At 44.2% G+C, this 15767-nt stretch overlaps 1 protein-coding gene across 1 annotated transcript in view; it reads right to left on the bottom strand.

Annotated features, from left to right (window-relative positions):
- map3k5 (mitogen-activated protein kinase kinase kinase 5) overlaps window positions 1–15767 on the bottom strand; it is a 193990-nt gene that overhangs the window by 117450 nt on the left and 60773 nt on the right. Inside the window, exons 5-6 of the mRNA XM_085997514.1 lie at window positions 15317–15485; window positions 11825–11931 (exon numbers count right to left, since the gene is read on the bottom strand). Coding sequence (XP_085853640.1) covers window positions 11825–11931; window positions 15317–15485 — 276 coding nt within the window. The remainder of the gene's footprint in view (window positions 1–11824; window positions 11932–15316; window positions 15486–15767) is intronic.

Here is a 15767-nt window from a genome sequence, read left to right as displayed (position 1 = left end):
TGAATTACTGAGCACATCCGACTTTATCCTACACGTCTGCACAGACACAGAACAAAAATATTAAATAACTGCATACTCTAAAAAGGCACACTGCAAAAATTACAAACAAAATGTCAGCCGTGGCTCAATGAGTCGCACTCTTGCCTCCGAGTCAGCAGGTTGTGGGTTCATGTCTCACTCCCGAGACTTGAGCACATAAATCTAGGCCGACACTCCAGTGCAGTACTGTGACATTAAACCGAGGCCCAGTCTGCTCTCTCAGGTGGACATAAAAGATCCCATGGCACTATTTCAAAGAAGAGCAGGGGAGTTATCCCCGATGTCCTGGCCAAAGTTGGCGGAGTACAGCTAGACTGCATATGCCGACTCAACCGAGACAAGACAAGACAAAAAAAATCACCAGAGACTTAAGAACTATTAATTGTTGCCAATTAATTTTCTTCAGGACTTGTAGCTGTTAATGCATCTTACTGCTTTTCTGTTTTGTGTTGGTTATTTCCTTCCATCACCTCCTCCCCAGTAAACACGTGATCATCTCCATAAGATGTCTGCAGCCAGGTGAGCTAGTTGATCCACACCACTGACACATCCATAATTGTTGCTAATTTGAGGTACTCAATATACGAATGTCAGTATCAGTTTCACCTTGGGAAAGTGAACCATCACAGCTGAGGCTGCAGGTTCATTTATTCTGAGGATTGTGGATCAACTTGAAGCCCGACTTAAACATCTTCTCACCTCCTATGATGCCAGACCTGCAGTACCTGTAATAAATACAGTGGCAAGTTTTGAACTGCTTGAATACATTTGAATATGAAGGAAGCCAGATATGGTGATTAATTTGGCAAATAGCATAAATTACTTGTTAAATGCAAATAAACACTAGAAAAGAAGGGATCCTCCAGTTCCTTATTCTTAAAAATGCCCCTTCACTTTGCGATGTTACTGAGGAAGCTAGGGGGAAAAATTGGGTCGCGCCTCCTTCAGGGTGCTAACTTCGCCGGGGCACGAAAAAATTAGCACCCCCTACGCCCGAAATTCACTGGTAGCACCCCAAGAGGGAGGCGGGGCGCTACTGGAAGCGCCCCGCCTTCCTCTTGGGGCGCTGCGAGTGAATATCACGGCGCTATGTGCTGCAGCACCACGCTGCACCGAGGTACTGCAGGCCTTCCTCCCCTTATTAAAGGGGAGGGGCCTCGCGCAGCGCAGCTGGGCCACCAGGGATCGAAATGCCGGCAAAAGAGCCCGGCACTCAAGAGAAGTGCCGGGCACACTGAGCGCAGCCGGCACCCCGCGGGGGGCCTGCACAGAAGGCCGGGGACAGCAACGGGGGCAGGTGCTGGCAGGCGGCCAGCAACAAAAATGGCTGCCCGGCGCCTCCCCTTTAATTTGCGCCGCCCCAGCTGCAGGTTGGCCCCCCCCCCTGATCCTGTTGGACATAGCGTCCGGCGGTAAGTTAGGGGGCGCTACCAAAGATCGCAGCCGGGGTGCGAGCGGGGCGCTGTGCATGGTGATGACATCATCGCCAGAGGCGCAGTGCGCTAACAGTTACCGCCGCCGCTAACCTCCCGCTGAATTTTGCGGGAGGCGTTGGCGGCGCTGCGCCCAGGCGCTAGTTGCTTTGCGCCCCGTTAGCGCCCGCTTAGAATTGACTTTGAACTTTCCACCCAGAGACTAAGATTTTTTTTTTTTTTTTTTTTAAACCTTTCCGTTCAGAGGGTAACTTTGCACTTCCCACGTTGGTCCATATTATGTCAATTTCAGACAGCATTGCACTGCTGGCTACATGGTGGCCTTGATCAATTTCGCACCCACCATCTGCAAACTAGACTCAGAGGGCCATTTTAATCCGAGCTGCCTTTTGGAAACCAAGCTGTTGGACACTTAAAATTGCACAGGATACTGACCCATCCCGGAGCTGACCGGTTAGGATTTTAACATGTTCTCCTGAACAGGCAGCAAGGATACAGGCCCGAAGCTGGGGAGGTCCTTCTTTACATATACATTTTGGGTCTCAATGACATCATCAGGACTCGACTGCAATTTTCAACCCCGAGACATCTAGCTCTGAGCCAATGGTGCATTCCAGATCTTAACAACATAACCAGTTGGTGGTGGAAGCAGATTTAAGAATTTTCAAGAGGGTATTGGATAGATATTTGAAAAAGAGAAATTTGTAGGGCTTTTTCAAAGATCCAGCACAGACACAATGGGACGAATGGCCTCCTTCTGTGCTGTATGATTCTATGATTTGAGTGGGAAGCTGCAGTGAGCTTTCCGCCAGGCCAACCTCGAGGGGAAGTGGATCAGGGCCAGAAGAGGCCCAAAAATTTAAGTTTTCCACTTTTTATGTGGGGCCCAGAGGAGCAGAAGAGCTCCGTGTGGCCCCACAAGGAAAGCTTACTCCTCCCCTGCTGCAGACTCACCCTCTGTTCCCAGTCACGAGACCCCCGTCGGGCCTCCCTGGCAGTTCGCTGGCCCAGACGTGTGGTCTCTGAACCACACGATATTTCACTGCTTCCCGCCCGGAAAGGGTGGAAATTCGGCCTGCAGGATTCAAATGGGGCCCAGGAGTTAAAATAAGTCAGGCTGGATCTTATTTCTGGCAGATGAATTTCTAACTCGCCCCATTACCCACTTGCCCAAAACTGTCCCAGAGTTAAAATCAAGGCCTCATTTTTTTTAAGGTACACAGAATGCATCCAATTGAAAACTCATCTATTTTTTTGAAAAGCAAAAAGATTTCCAAAAATTGTTGTTTAGTGCTGACATTCAGAGATAGAGTACTCCATATCGGTACCGCATGAGGACAATGCCAAGAAGTCTGATCAACAACTGTGAATTGCTGGTAAAAGTCTCGTTCTGAAAAAAGTGAAATGGGTATCCTTGGAAAGTCATCCGACTTGTACTGTCAATGCAAGAACTTACGAAATTATAGTTCAATACATTGTCAGCATTTAAAAACTGAACACTGTGTCCACATGATCAGCAGATTCCACTGCACTCTAATATTTCTTTATGTCTTACGTGCAAGATAGTTCTATAAAACTAGGTAATGGAGATTCTTATTTCATTTCTTGCCCCACTAAACAAAACTAAATTATAATACACACAAATATAAACATCTGTATATCACTTTGAAAATAAATTTTGGGATCTATATTTGAACTTCAAATGTAATTGAATGCACTTCTGACATAATACCACCACAGTGAATGCTTGTTTGAGTGAAAATTTACTTATGGCTAATCAAATACAGGCGAGTGGCAATAAAGTCCCTGTGAAAGAACGGAACATATCAATGGATCAGGTCCTTATAAGCAGTTTATTTCTATGCTGTTGTAAAAAAATGCAATAACTAGCACTGTATTAAGTTTTTGGCCATTGCCATGTTATCTCACAGCAGTCTGAGCTTGCAAAGCATTTGAAATCACAACAGGAATGCCAAAAATTTCAAGAAGAACATAGCTTCACTGGATGATATTAAGCCAAGGATTGTAATACTGCTGTTTACCAGGAGGGTCTGATAGAAAAGGCCATGGTCTCATGAGAATGACTGGGAAAGAGCGAGATAAAATGTCCCTCGACAGGCGATGAAACTCTAGTTAACAAGTTTCCAAAGATCGGAAAGAGTGATGCTTAGAAAATAGAAAGCAAATGGAATACCTTTTTGGAACATCTGTTTAATAGAGCAAAACTACAAGTTCATGAGTGCTTAATACTTGACATTTAACAGTGATCTTAAAACCAGGTGTCATCATCAGCTAGAGCTGAAGACAATTCACTCTGCTAACTAATGCTAAACACAGAAATATAGCAATGTTTTTGGGTCTGGCGGTGCCGCAAAACAAGTAACACTTGAAAAGGCTAGCACCGCCAAAAAGCAGATTTTATTCCTGTCTACATAAACAACAGCCATGTCCGATGTAAAGGAGAAAAAGATCAAAGATGTAGTTGAGGATGAGCCCTTATAGACAATGGAATGGGGAAGAACTAACCTAAATGCAACAGAAATCTTTGGTCGTTTCCCTATTACCCAAATGGATGATTCATTGTATGTACAAGCACAACAAATGAGGAAAACAATAGAACTGAAAATGGCAAAGTTCTGTCAGCATCTGAAAATGAAAGATGGGTTATTGGCTCAGGTGTCACCCTTCATCAGAGCAGATGAAGCATACCATCCAAAATATTAAACCCTCTACCTCCTTCAGAAGCCGACTCAATTTCCACCATTTTCTATTTTTAATTTGAGGCCCGATATTTACAGTGAGGCTGAAAACAAAAGAAGAACCCAGCAAGACTGGGGACGTGGAGGTCCTGCCGAATTGAACAACAGGACCTCATCATCATTTTTTCCTTCCGTTTCCCACCTGGCAACCGGCCAAATTAAGAGCCCGACCGGCAGCTAACTGGGAAAACCAGCGGCAGGAGGCTGCAGCTGGGGACAGTCTCTGGCAATCGGGGGTGAGGAGGAGAAAGGTAGCTTGGGTTGGGGGGCAGAGGAAGAGAGAGAGAGAGAGAGAGAGAGAGAGAGAGAGACCATCGCAGGAGACAGGATGGTAGGCATCGGGGCGCGAGATCATCTGCAATCGGCAGAGGGGAGGCCGTAGGCTTCCTTGAGGGGCCTGGGGGGGGGGGGGGGAGGAAATTAATGCATTTTGGAAGCTGAAATCAAATATTTAGGCTGAAGTTATCTTTTACTCCGCACCTAAAAAGCAAAATAAGCCACAGGAGCCCATCATATGTTGTAGACAGCCCCCTTTCCCGTGACTGCAATCGCATGCTGACCCACGGCCAATCAATCCAACTTAGTGCCGGGGACTGTTTCCATGGCTCCTGGGCGGTAGCCTCCTGCCGCTCAAAATCCCACTCACACCTGCCCATCAGGCAGGCAATGAGACTCGGCCAGGAGGCCAGCCTTCCCTATGGCAATGAGCCATACTGTTAAAATCATAACATAAGAAATAGGAGCAGGAGTAGGCCCCTCAAGCCTGCTCCACCATTCAATAAGATCTTGGTTGATCTTCTACCTCAACTCCACTTTCCTGCACTATCCCCATATCCTTTGATTCCCTTAAGATCCAAAAATCTATCAATCTCTGTTTTGAATATACTCAATGACTGAGCCTCCACAGCCCTCTGAGGTAGAGAATTCCAAAGATTCACCACCCTCTGAGTGAAGAAATTTCTCCTTCATCTCAGTCCTAAATGGCTGACCCCTTATTCTGAAACTGTGACCCTGGTTCTAGACTCCACAGCCAGAGGAAACATCCTCCCTGCATCTACCCTGTCAAGCCCTGTAAAAATTTTGTATGTTTCAATGAGATCACCTCTCATTCTTCGAAGCTCTAGAGAATATAGGCCTAGTCTACTCAATCTCTCCTCATAGGACAATCCCCCCATCCCTGGAACCAGCCTGGTGAACCTTCATTGCACTCCCTCTATGTCAAGTATATCCTTCCTTAGGTAAGGAGACCAAAACTGTACACAATACTCCAGGTGTGGTCTGACCAGGGCCCTACATAATTGCAGTAAGATGTCTTTACTCTTATACTCAAATCCTCTTGTAATAAAGGCCAACATACCATTTCCTTTCCTGCCTTCCATCCTATCACAGACTTTCCCTTTTGTTCTTTCCTCCTCTCCCCGCCCCTACACTTGCTTAAAAACCTGTTGCATCTCCAACTTTTCCCAGCTATGATGAAGGGTCATCGACCTGAAATGTTAACTCTGTTTCTCTCTCTACAGATGCTGGATGACCTGCTGAGTATTTCCAGCAGTTTCTGTTTTTATTTCAGATTTCCAGCATCCACAGTATTTTGCTTTTGTATTTGCTTTCCTAATTGCTTGCTGTACCTGCATATTAACTTTCAGTGATTCGTGCAGAAGGACACCCAGGTCCCTCTGAATACCAACATTTCCCAATCTCTCACCTTTTAAAAAATACTCTGCTTTTCTATTGTTCCTACCAAAGTGGATAACTTCACATTTCACCACATTATATTCCATTTGCCATGTTCTTGCCCATTCACTTAGCCTGTCTATATCCCCTTGAAGCCTCTTTGCATCCTCCTCACAACTTACATTCCCACCTAGCTTTGTATCATCAGCAAACTTGGATATATTACATTGGTCCCCTCATCCAAATCATTGATGTAGATTGTGAATAGCTGAGACCCAAGCACTGATCCTTGCTGTACCCCACTAGTTACAGCCTGCCAACCTGAAAATGACCCGTTTATTCCTACACTGGTTTCTGTCCGTTAACCAATCCTCAATCTGTGCTAGTATATTACCCCCATTCCCATGAGCCCTAATTCTGTTTAATAACCTCTTGTGTGGCACCTTATTGAAAATCGGCAGGGCTTTGCTTCGTTCCCGATTTCCAGATGCATCGCCTTCTTGGGTCCTCCATGCACCAATCCTGTCTCCCATTCAAATCAACTCCTCAATTTCACAAAGATAAAGTGCTACTGCAAACAGTGGTTCCCTTACAAATGACAAATATTGAACAGATAACCTATGTACATGAAATAATGATAGTGTTAAATTAAGCTCAAGAAGACCACCACAGGATCGCACAAGTTTGCAATTTTTACTGTTATTGTAAATTTTTTCCTTTTGTTCTGGTTTGGATGATCAGCCATGATCTCATTAAATGGCAAAACAGGCTCGAGGGGCCGAATGGCCTACTCCTGCTCCTATCTTCTATGTTTCTATGATTGAGAATGGACTACGCGAGTAATATTCAACAGCTAATTACCAGGAAATAATGCGGACACTATACATTATAGACATCATTTCAAATGGATAGAAAACAGTCGGCAGTGCCCCCGTGATGTTCTCATCTACCACTCACTGCCTGCGAGGCTCCATTAGTGGCACGGGGCCTCAGAACATTTTGGCCTATATCAACATTGACAGCACAAGTCAGCTTACTCCAGTCAGGAGTAAGGAGCCATCGAACCATTCATTCATTCGAGTGCAGCTGAAGAAAAATGTCTTTGGTCTTCACTTTTATTTGAAGTCAAGATTATCCACACAAACTCTTGCCGACACAGTAATTTTACGTTGAAAGTAAACCTCCTTTTCATCTGAATACAACAATTGCTGCATTACAAGATAAATTGCCACATTGGTCTTCGAGACAAGATTATGACCAAGCTGTGGTAAAGTACTATTCTTCTTCTGTGAAGCAACAATCCTCAACTTGTCACATTGATCAAATAAATGAAGCAATTTCCAGACTTCACTACAGTGGATACATTTGTTTAAGTGAATCCTGCAAGTTTACTGCAGCTACTTCTCTCCGCTATGTTGTTTATACTGCTTTAAGCAACATCAAAATAGACTATTTGGTGAACATAACACAGGACCCATTAATGTGTCACTTTTAGTTTAATATTAGAATCCATGCATAATCCAGTAAGAAGTACTATGGCATTCCTAAAGCATTTTTCCGATTATACCAAGTGTGGTAACTTGAAAAAAGTATGTGTTAATTTCAAAAGAATGCGGTATAAAGAATGTAAAACATTTTAATGAGACGCACAAGCAAGCATATGAAAGGGGATGTGGTCAGATTTTGAATCAGCTGAAAGCTTTGCTTTTACTTCGGTTTATGCCCTTTTTCCTCCTCCAATATTCTCTCCTCCCTTCCTTTCCTGAAGCCTACTGGGGAGAAATTCAGGACCACCACCCCCAGCAGTGTAATTACTCTGTGCACAAATGGTGAGGTCTGAAGAGCCCAAATATTGGGCCCTGGACCTCATTAGACTGAAGACAGCGCTGTGGGTGGAGGCTCCGCACGTAAATGATAGAGAGTCAAGCGGAGGGAGTGATCAGCGGATCAAGATTGGTGAGATTATGATCGGTGGTCTTGGGAGGAAGCGTATGGGGGGGTGGGGAGTCTGGTGGATTTGCAATCAGTGGTCTTGGGGAGGGAGTGATTGGGGGGGGGGTGGTCAGGGGATCGCGATCGGTGGGATCATGATCGGTGGTCTCGATGAGGGAGCGTAAGGTGGGGAGGAGACTGGGGGTTCGCGATCAGTGGTCTCGGGCAGGGAGGCCTGGTAGCCGGGGCTGGGGGGAGGGACATCGGAAGTCACAACAGGGCCTGGAGGTCAGGGATCTCGGGTCTGGCAGCATTTAGGATGGTGATTTTTAAAATGTAGGCGATCTTTAGGGCTGGTTTACCCGTGTGCTGGCTCAAGGCAGCCAATGTTGAAGCAGGTGTCAGACTCCTTATTTGTATATGCAAATGGCCTAATGCCTGCTGCAGGTGTGGGTAAAGGACACCACGGCCTAGATTTTCAGTGTGCCGTGAGGTGGGCTTTTAGGCAGGCAGGGGGCAAAAATCCCGAATTCGGGGGTCCCAACACCATCCCACCCAAAATCCGCCGCCACGTAAGTTTCAAGGGAGGCGGGTACCCGCCCCACACTGGGACCCGCCGACCCGAGGTGGGAAGGGATTAGTGCCAATTAACTGCCTGTTAACAGGTAGTTAACAGGCAGTTTTTAACCTAATCCCTAGTTTGAAGGGTGTCGTGTGGGATTCCCGACGGCTCCAAACCACACCAGGTTAGAACAGGCGGGCCGTCGGGTTGAAGGACTTGGAGGGGTCGCGATGTCGGTGTTCAGGTGAGTAATGGGTGCATGAGTGCAAAGGTAAGTGTGTTTGAGGTGTCTAAAGTGTGTAAAGAAGTTTAAATTACCTGTACTTACCGTAACAGCCTTTCTTCCTCTAGGCGTCGGGAGTCCTTCACTCAGCCGGCACTGAAAGCAGAATGGCTGCGATCTGTCAAAAGTGACAGCCTTCAGCTTTCAGTGCCGGTGAGAGTTCTAACTGAGTCTGCGTAGAAGGACTCAGGTTAGAAGTCAGACTGTCAGTGTTTGACAGCTTCAAACAGCTGTGAAACACTGATATTTCATCTGTCAGCACCTCTTGACAGATGAAATTTCAGTCTGTGACGTCACCTGTTGCCGGGTGGCCCTTAATTGGCCTGCTGAGCCCGCTGGGCGGGCTCAACAAGGTCAATCAAGGGAAAATCGCGTGGATTGGCCGGACATCGATGGAGGCGGGACTAAAACCCGAAAGTTGTAGTCCCGCCTCCTTCCCGACTGCTGAATGAAAATCCAGCCCCACTTGTTTGTCCTTACCCAATATGCATGTTTCAATCCTCCAGTCGGAAGTGTGCGCGTGCTTCATGCCTCCCAGTTTGGGGAGATGTGAGTGTGATTATCAGCGCATTGTTGATCTACTCGAGCACATCACAGCCAAATCCAATCTTAAATGTTCACTCATTTGTGGTGTAATTAAAACTTTGCACCGGTTAATTTATAAGCAAATATTTGTGTATTTGCAGAATAAAACCTGCAACTGTAAGGAAGTCACTTGTGAGCTTTTATTAAAATCTAATAAATCCTAGTTACAGAGATTAATCACTAGAATGATACCAGGGCTAAAAGAGTTAAATTATGAGGACAGGTTGCTTTGACTAGGCTTGTATTCCCTCGAGTATAGAAGATTAAGGGGTGACCTTATTGAGGTGTTTAAAATGGTTAAAGGAACTGAGAGGGTAGATAGAGAGAAACTATTTCCTCTGATGTGGGAGTCCAGAACAAGGGGGCATAACCTTAAAAAGAGCTCAGCCCTTCAGGGGTGATGTCAGGAAGCACTTACTCACATAAAGGGTAATGGAACTCTGGAACTCTTTCCCCCTATAAGCTGTTGAGGCTTGGTCAACTGAAAATGTCAAAACTGAGACTGATTGATTTTTGTTAGGTAAGAGTATTAAGGGTTACAGAACCAAGGCGGGTAGATGGAGTTAGGGTGCAGATCAGCCATGATCTAATTCAATGGCGGAACAGGCTCAAGGGGCTGAATGGCCTACTCCTGTTTCGATGTTCCTATAGATGGCAAGTCTACAGTTGTTAGAATATTTGGAGGTTATTGTGCTGGTTTAAAAAAAAAGTTCACATACACGGTTCCCAATAAATGTATCTGTGAAAGAAGCCCAGCCTCCGATTACAAATCTGGTTACAATCTGATGAAGTGCTTAAATTAGTTAAACTGATAAAATTCACATTCAGGAATAGGACTTTCCTCCTCCCTCTGCCTCTGTCACAACATCCTCCGCTCGATCAGTCAAAACCAAGCACACCTTCAATTTAGGAAAAATACAGCAGCACTATAAGGCAATAAAACTCTGAACTACTACTAGAGTTTGAAGTTGATAAGTGTTATTAGGAGTCTATGGAAATACTAATACACAGAAAGGCTTGAAAAATTCGGGCTATTTATGAGAACAGAAGTATTTGATAGAGGTGTTTAAAATTATGAAGGAATGAGATAGAATCCGACTGCTTTCGATGTGCTCTATGATTGATACTGATACACAGAGAATTAAGAAGCTTTGGAACGCACTACCAGAGTAAGTGATTTAAGCGGAGACCATGTCAACATTTAAGAATAAGTTAGATAGGCGGTTGAAGGAAATGGGATTAAGACTACTGCTTGTGCAGAAGATAAATACCAACATGGATTGGTTGGGCCAAACAGCCTGTTTCCGTGTAGCCATTTCTGTGCAATTCTATCCGAGAACTGCTTTTTCTCATTCTATTTCTTTCGCTGAAATCCAGATTTTTCAGCAGGAAGACTGGAAGATCAGTGGCTAAAAGGAAAGATTTCTCGTATAATGAAGGTCAAACTTCTTTGAACTGAACCTCATCTGCAACAAAATTTTGAAACAGCTTTCATTACATCTCAGCTATTTTTGCTAATGTTAAATTACCATACTTAATGTGTTAAAAAATACAAATAGCCCCTTTATAGCACAAGAAGAAGAAAAAACAGGTACCACTGTAGACCATTACAGTGTACGGAAACTAGCAAATAGCCTTCCAACAAAAGAAGTAGCAACAGAATTAGTACTCACAACTCTTCGTCAATACCAATATTCAACATCAATATCAGCACTCGCTTTCATAAATAATACAACAAAAAATAATTCATGTGAGGAAAAAAATGACAGACCATGCCTGAGAAATGTAGAAACTTTTCTAACAAGAGCACTAAAGCCCAAACAGTCTGCTCCTTTCTGGACGTTAATGCTCCTATTCACCCTGCACTACATCCTTCGATCGCTTCTTTTCAGGAAAATATTTACTGTTCTCTTGAACTAATTCACACATACACATCAATGATATTCCCTGGTAACTTATTCCACAACTTTATTAGCCTTTGGGTGAAACAGTTCCACCTAACCTCCATACTTGCAAAGTTTAAAACTTGTGTCGCCACGTTGAACAATTTGGTTGGACATCTTAAAAAATATGGAAAACTTGCAAGTACGCTTATTCTCACAAGATTTCTGAGATAGTTCTTTCTTCGCCACACAGTAGAAAAGCTGGGAGTGAACGGAGGGATGAGTACAGGATGCTTACTCCTCCCCAGTTCCACTCCAGCAGGACAGTAAAGTGCCTTCCTTCAACCAGGCCTTCTGCTTTCCCTACAGAGAACCTGTAAATGTGCCTGCATTGCTCATACAAACACACAAGTCCCATCTATTGTGTACTGAAGGATTGAGACAGAAAAATCACATGCTTAGATTGAACAATCACAACCCTTCTGCTAACAGAATCAGTTATCAAGTAAACTAAAAAGTTACCAATTATTTTTTAAAAAGTAGATCACGACGAGACTAGCATGGCCTGTGAAGAGACAGCAACAACGTATTTTACAGTTATAAATTGACATTTAAAAAAATGAACATGCAGCCACACGGGCAAATGCATAAACAACACTAAAATAATGTCTTACCGATTCAGCGCAAAGGCATAATGAAATTTGATGTGAAGATTGTCCACCAGATCACAGGTTGGAAGTTTTTCCAAAGTCTCCACCAATGTTACTATGGCATTATAGTCCTTGACAAAAGAAAAGCAGGATATAAAACAAACATAATTTAATGTTAGAAATTCCTTGTGAAGTAATTCAGAAATCAAATACAATTTTTATGTTTAAAAAAAGTCATGGGTAGTAATTCCCTAATAAAAATACTACAACCTGGGATGACAGGAATGACGTATGAGGAGAGATCGAGTCGATTGGGCTTGTACTCGCTGGAGTTTAGAAGAATGAGAGGGGATCTCATCGAAACTTTTAAAATTCTAACAGGACTAGACAGACTAGATGCTGGAAGGATGTTCCCGATGGTCAGGGAGTCCAGAACCAGGGGTCACAGTCTAAGGATAAGGGGTAAGCCATTTAGGACAGAGATGAGGAGGAATTTCTTCACCCAGAGAGTGGTGAACCTGTGGAACTCTCTACCAAAGAAGGCAGTAGAGGCCAATTCATTAAATATATTCAAGAAGGAGTTGGATATATTTCTTAAGGCTAAAGGGATCAAGGGATATGGAGAGAAGGCAGGAACAGGGTACTGAATTTGGACGATCAGCCATGATCTCATTGAATGGCGGAGCAGGCTCAAGGGGCCGAATGGCCTACTCCTACTCCTATCTTCTATGTTTCTATATGACAGCCAGCAGTATAGTGCGCTGGTTTACCAGCGAATCGTGACACTGCATGACGTGTTTCTGCAATCTCAGCCAAGCTTCCACAAGAGGTGCTAAGTGGAAGATAGGTTTCTTCCCCACCACACCATCCATTCCCCCTTTGAATCAAACCGGTTGTTTACCCAAGTAAAAGTAGCAAATGCCTTGGAGCAAGACATAGTCAACTTTATTTTGAAAGAGATGGCTAGGCTCTGTTGCAATATTTTGTGGCTATTATTTTTTATGCATCAAACCTGAGCGGAACATGCATCTGTTGCAGTGCTATGTTTAAATTGTAAGCATTGCTCTTCTCTGTCCACAGTACATAAAGTTATGTGGTTGATTTAGAATAAAAGTTGCTGTGATGAAGTACACAGCCAAAGTATTCCTTTCTAACAATATCCAAGGGTTTTGCTGTTGAAATTTAGAACTCATTTTTCTATGCACCTCTTCTGTTAAGATGGCGGGCAGGTACAGAGACTGCCATCAATGATCCCTCTTCGTCAGCCTCAGGAAGACATGAAATGCTGGCCAAGCAAGACATTCCGAACCAGTTATCCTTCCCTCAATGAACAGATCCCATGGCTTCTACTCATGGCAGTTCCGAATAGGAACATGGGAAAACCAAATCCCATATGTAATAATTTCTAAGTTAACATTTTCATAAAATGGAACAATTCTTAAAACAAAGCCAAATCGCATACTGTAATTTTACTAACTTCATAAATTTCCAATGACAGGATTTTATGATTATTTTCTTAACTTAACTGGACTGAGAAATCTAGGTGTGCAAGATAAAGCCCAATTAAACTCATGTCTAAGTATCTATAGTCTACAATGTCATGGTCAAGTTACAGGTCGATGTGCAGTTGTACCAAACACAAAATTATTCTGTCAAGGTTTTCTCTTAACAAATATGTTGGCGATATGTTGACATTGCAGTGGGAGAGGAAGTAAATCACATTGGCACTTGGGGTGGGGACCATCCGTGGAACACTCTGCTGTTGCGACAGTCTGCACCCATGGCACCAACTTGCTTTTTAAATCTCTCAAGCTCCTGAAGCCTGTTCCCTTTGCCAGCTGTTCCAGTTTCCATTTCTACCCGAGGTATTCTAACATTCTCTGTGTCTCTTAAATGTCTTTAATTGATCTCATTATGCGTCTTCATATGGTCTCATGTCCAGCCATTTATTTTCCAATTAACCACTTTTCAGGTCATTCTACTTCCATGTGTGAGCTTGTTTTTGATCGCCGTTCCTTTTGTTCTTTTCCTTTTTAAATACTGTTTATCTCTAATTGTTTTTCCATTGCTAATGAAGTGACTACACCTGAAACATTCATTTGTCTGATTTGGGGTCTTAATGGCTTCTCCTCGGTTTTCTGCAAATACTAGGAGATTCCCACAATTGCAATCAAAATGAACACAAAACAAAGCAGCCCGCTTGATTGTCAACCCATCCACCACCTTAAACGTTCACTCCCTCCACCACCGGTGTACCGTGGCTGCAGTGTGTACCATCTACAAGATGCACTGCAGCAACTCGCCAAGACTTGTTCGGCAGCACCTCCCAAACCCGCGACCTCTACCACCTAGAAGGACAAGGGCAGTAGGCGCATGGGAACAACATCGCCTGCAAGTTCCCCTCCAAGTTACACACCATCCTGACTTAGAAGTATATCGCCGTTCCTTCATCATCGCTGGGTCAAAATCCTGGAACTCCCTCCCTAACAGCACTGTGGGAGTACCTTCACCACACGGACTGCAGCGGTTCAAGAAGGCAGCTCACCACCACCTTCTCAAGGGCAACTAGGGATGGGCAATAAATGCTGGCCTTGCCAACAACGCCCACATCCCATGAACGAATAAAAAAATACACAAGTGCAAGAAATGGCCGACGTTACAGACAAATTCAGCAGCTGGGGGAGGATGGGGGGAGAGGAGGGAGTGAGGGGGTGAGGGGAAAGAGGGAAGGGGAAAGAGGGAAGGGGAAAGAGGGAAGGGGAAAGAGGGAAGGGGAAAGAGGGAAGGGGGAAGAGGGAAGGGGGAAGAGGGAAGGGGGCAGGGTGAGGGGAGCAGGCTGCAGCGACTCTCAATATAGTGCTGTGTAGGCAGGCAGACTACCTGCTCCTCTTGGCTCCACATTCAGGGGTGAATAATAAAAAAAACGTAGCTCTCCTTCAGGGGACCTCCAGCAGTCCCTTTAAGAACGGTTGCTCAGGCCGCCAGAGGTTTGTAAAATCTAAGTGGAACATGCATGGTGCATTCTCTGCTCAGTTTTTGCCGAATTTGGCATCTGAGTTCTGAAACAGGCATTATGGCCCTGATAATCAAGAGCCTTAATGTCTGCTTTAGACAGGCGCCTTGGGCACTCAAAAGTCACCGGCTTCCAATTAGGCAGCTGGCACACTTCCGGACCAGGAGCGGGGTGGGGGTTGGCGGAGGGGGGTGGGCCTGTGTGGGTTACCACTGCCTGGATTTGTTCCTACTAACCCTGATTTTGCACCCAGACAATGGGAATGATACGTACCAATTTCTACCCCTTTATCTACAGTTTTTATTTTTCTCTTATAGGACAGAACATTTAATCCAAACTTCCGAGGCAAAAGTCTGGTCTCTCTAAATAGGACATTCATATAAAGCACCGCACAAAGCTCACATAAGTCTGATTTGACACAGAGATTTAAAACTGTACACGTAGGCATAAAACATATAAACAGCTCTGTAATCTCACGGAATCTTCAGCCACATAACACATACCTGAATATCACGGTAGGAAAGAAGCAAATTAATGACAATATCGGCGGAGAGAACTTCAACATTGTCCAGGCGTTTTCTTATTCTTCCTAGCTCTGCGGCCAATTCTTTAGCACTGTAAAGCTCGCGAGCCTTCCTGATGTCACTCAGGATGGTTTCCCTAAAATACTGACTGTGAAGCACAAACAGACACCATTGTATTTCTGGGTGATATTTCTTACACTAGCTTGCCTTTTGAAAATACACTCACATTTTAAGAATGACTTAAAAATCCTAACACAGCATAAAGAGCAAGTTTGTGACTTAGAGAATTCAAGCTAAACATTTAAACACATTTCCTGTCCAATACTTTAGATATGCTTTTTCCTGGTCAGATTTTGTTACCCAAGAGGAATGTTCACAACCATTCACTGTTACACTGCAGCTAATGTGAAAACAGACCCACCCCTCGTAC

Source organism: Somniosus microcephalus, chromosome 9 (genome assembly GCF_052327205.1).
Source record: "Somniosus microcephalus isolate GS21.2 chromosome 9, FLI_Smic_1.0, whole genome shotgun sequence".
Classification (NCBI taxonomy): Eukaryota; Metazoa; Chordata; class Chondrichthyes; order Squaliformes; family Somniosidae; genus Somniosus; species Somniosus microcephalus.
The sequence above is the reverse complement of the archived record's forward strand: the minus strand, read 5'-3'. Positions and strand labels throughout refer to the sequence as shown.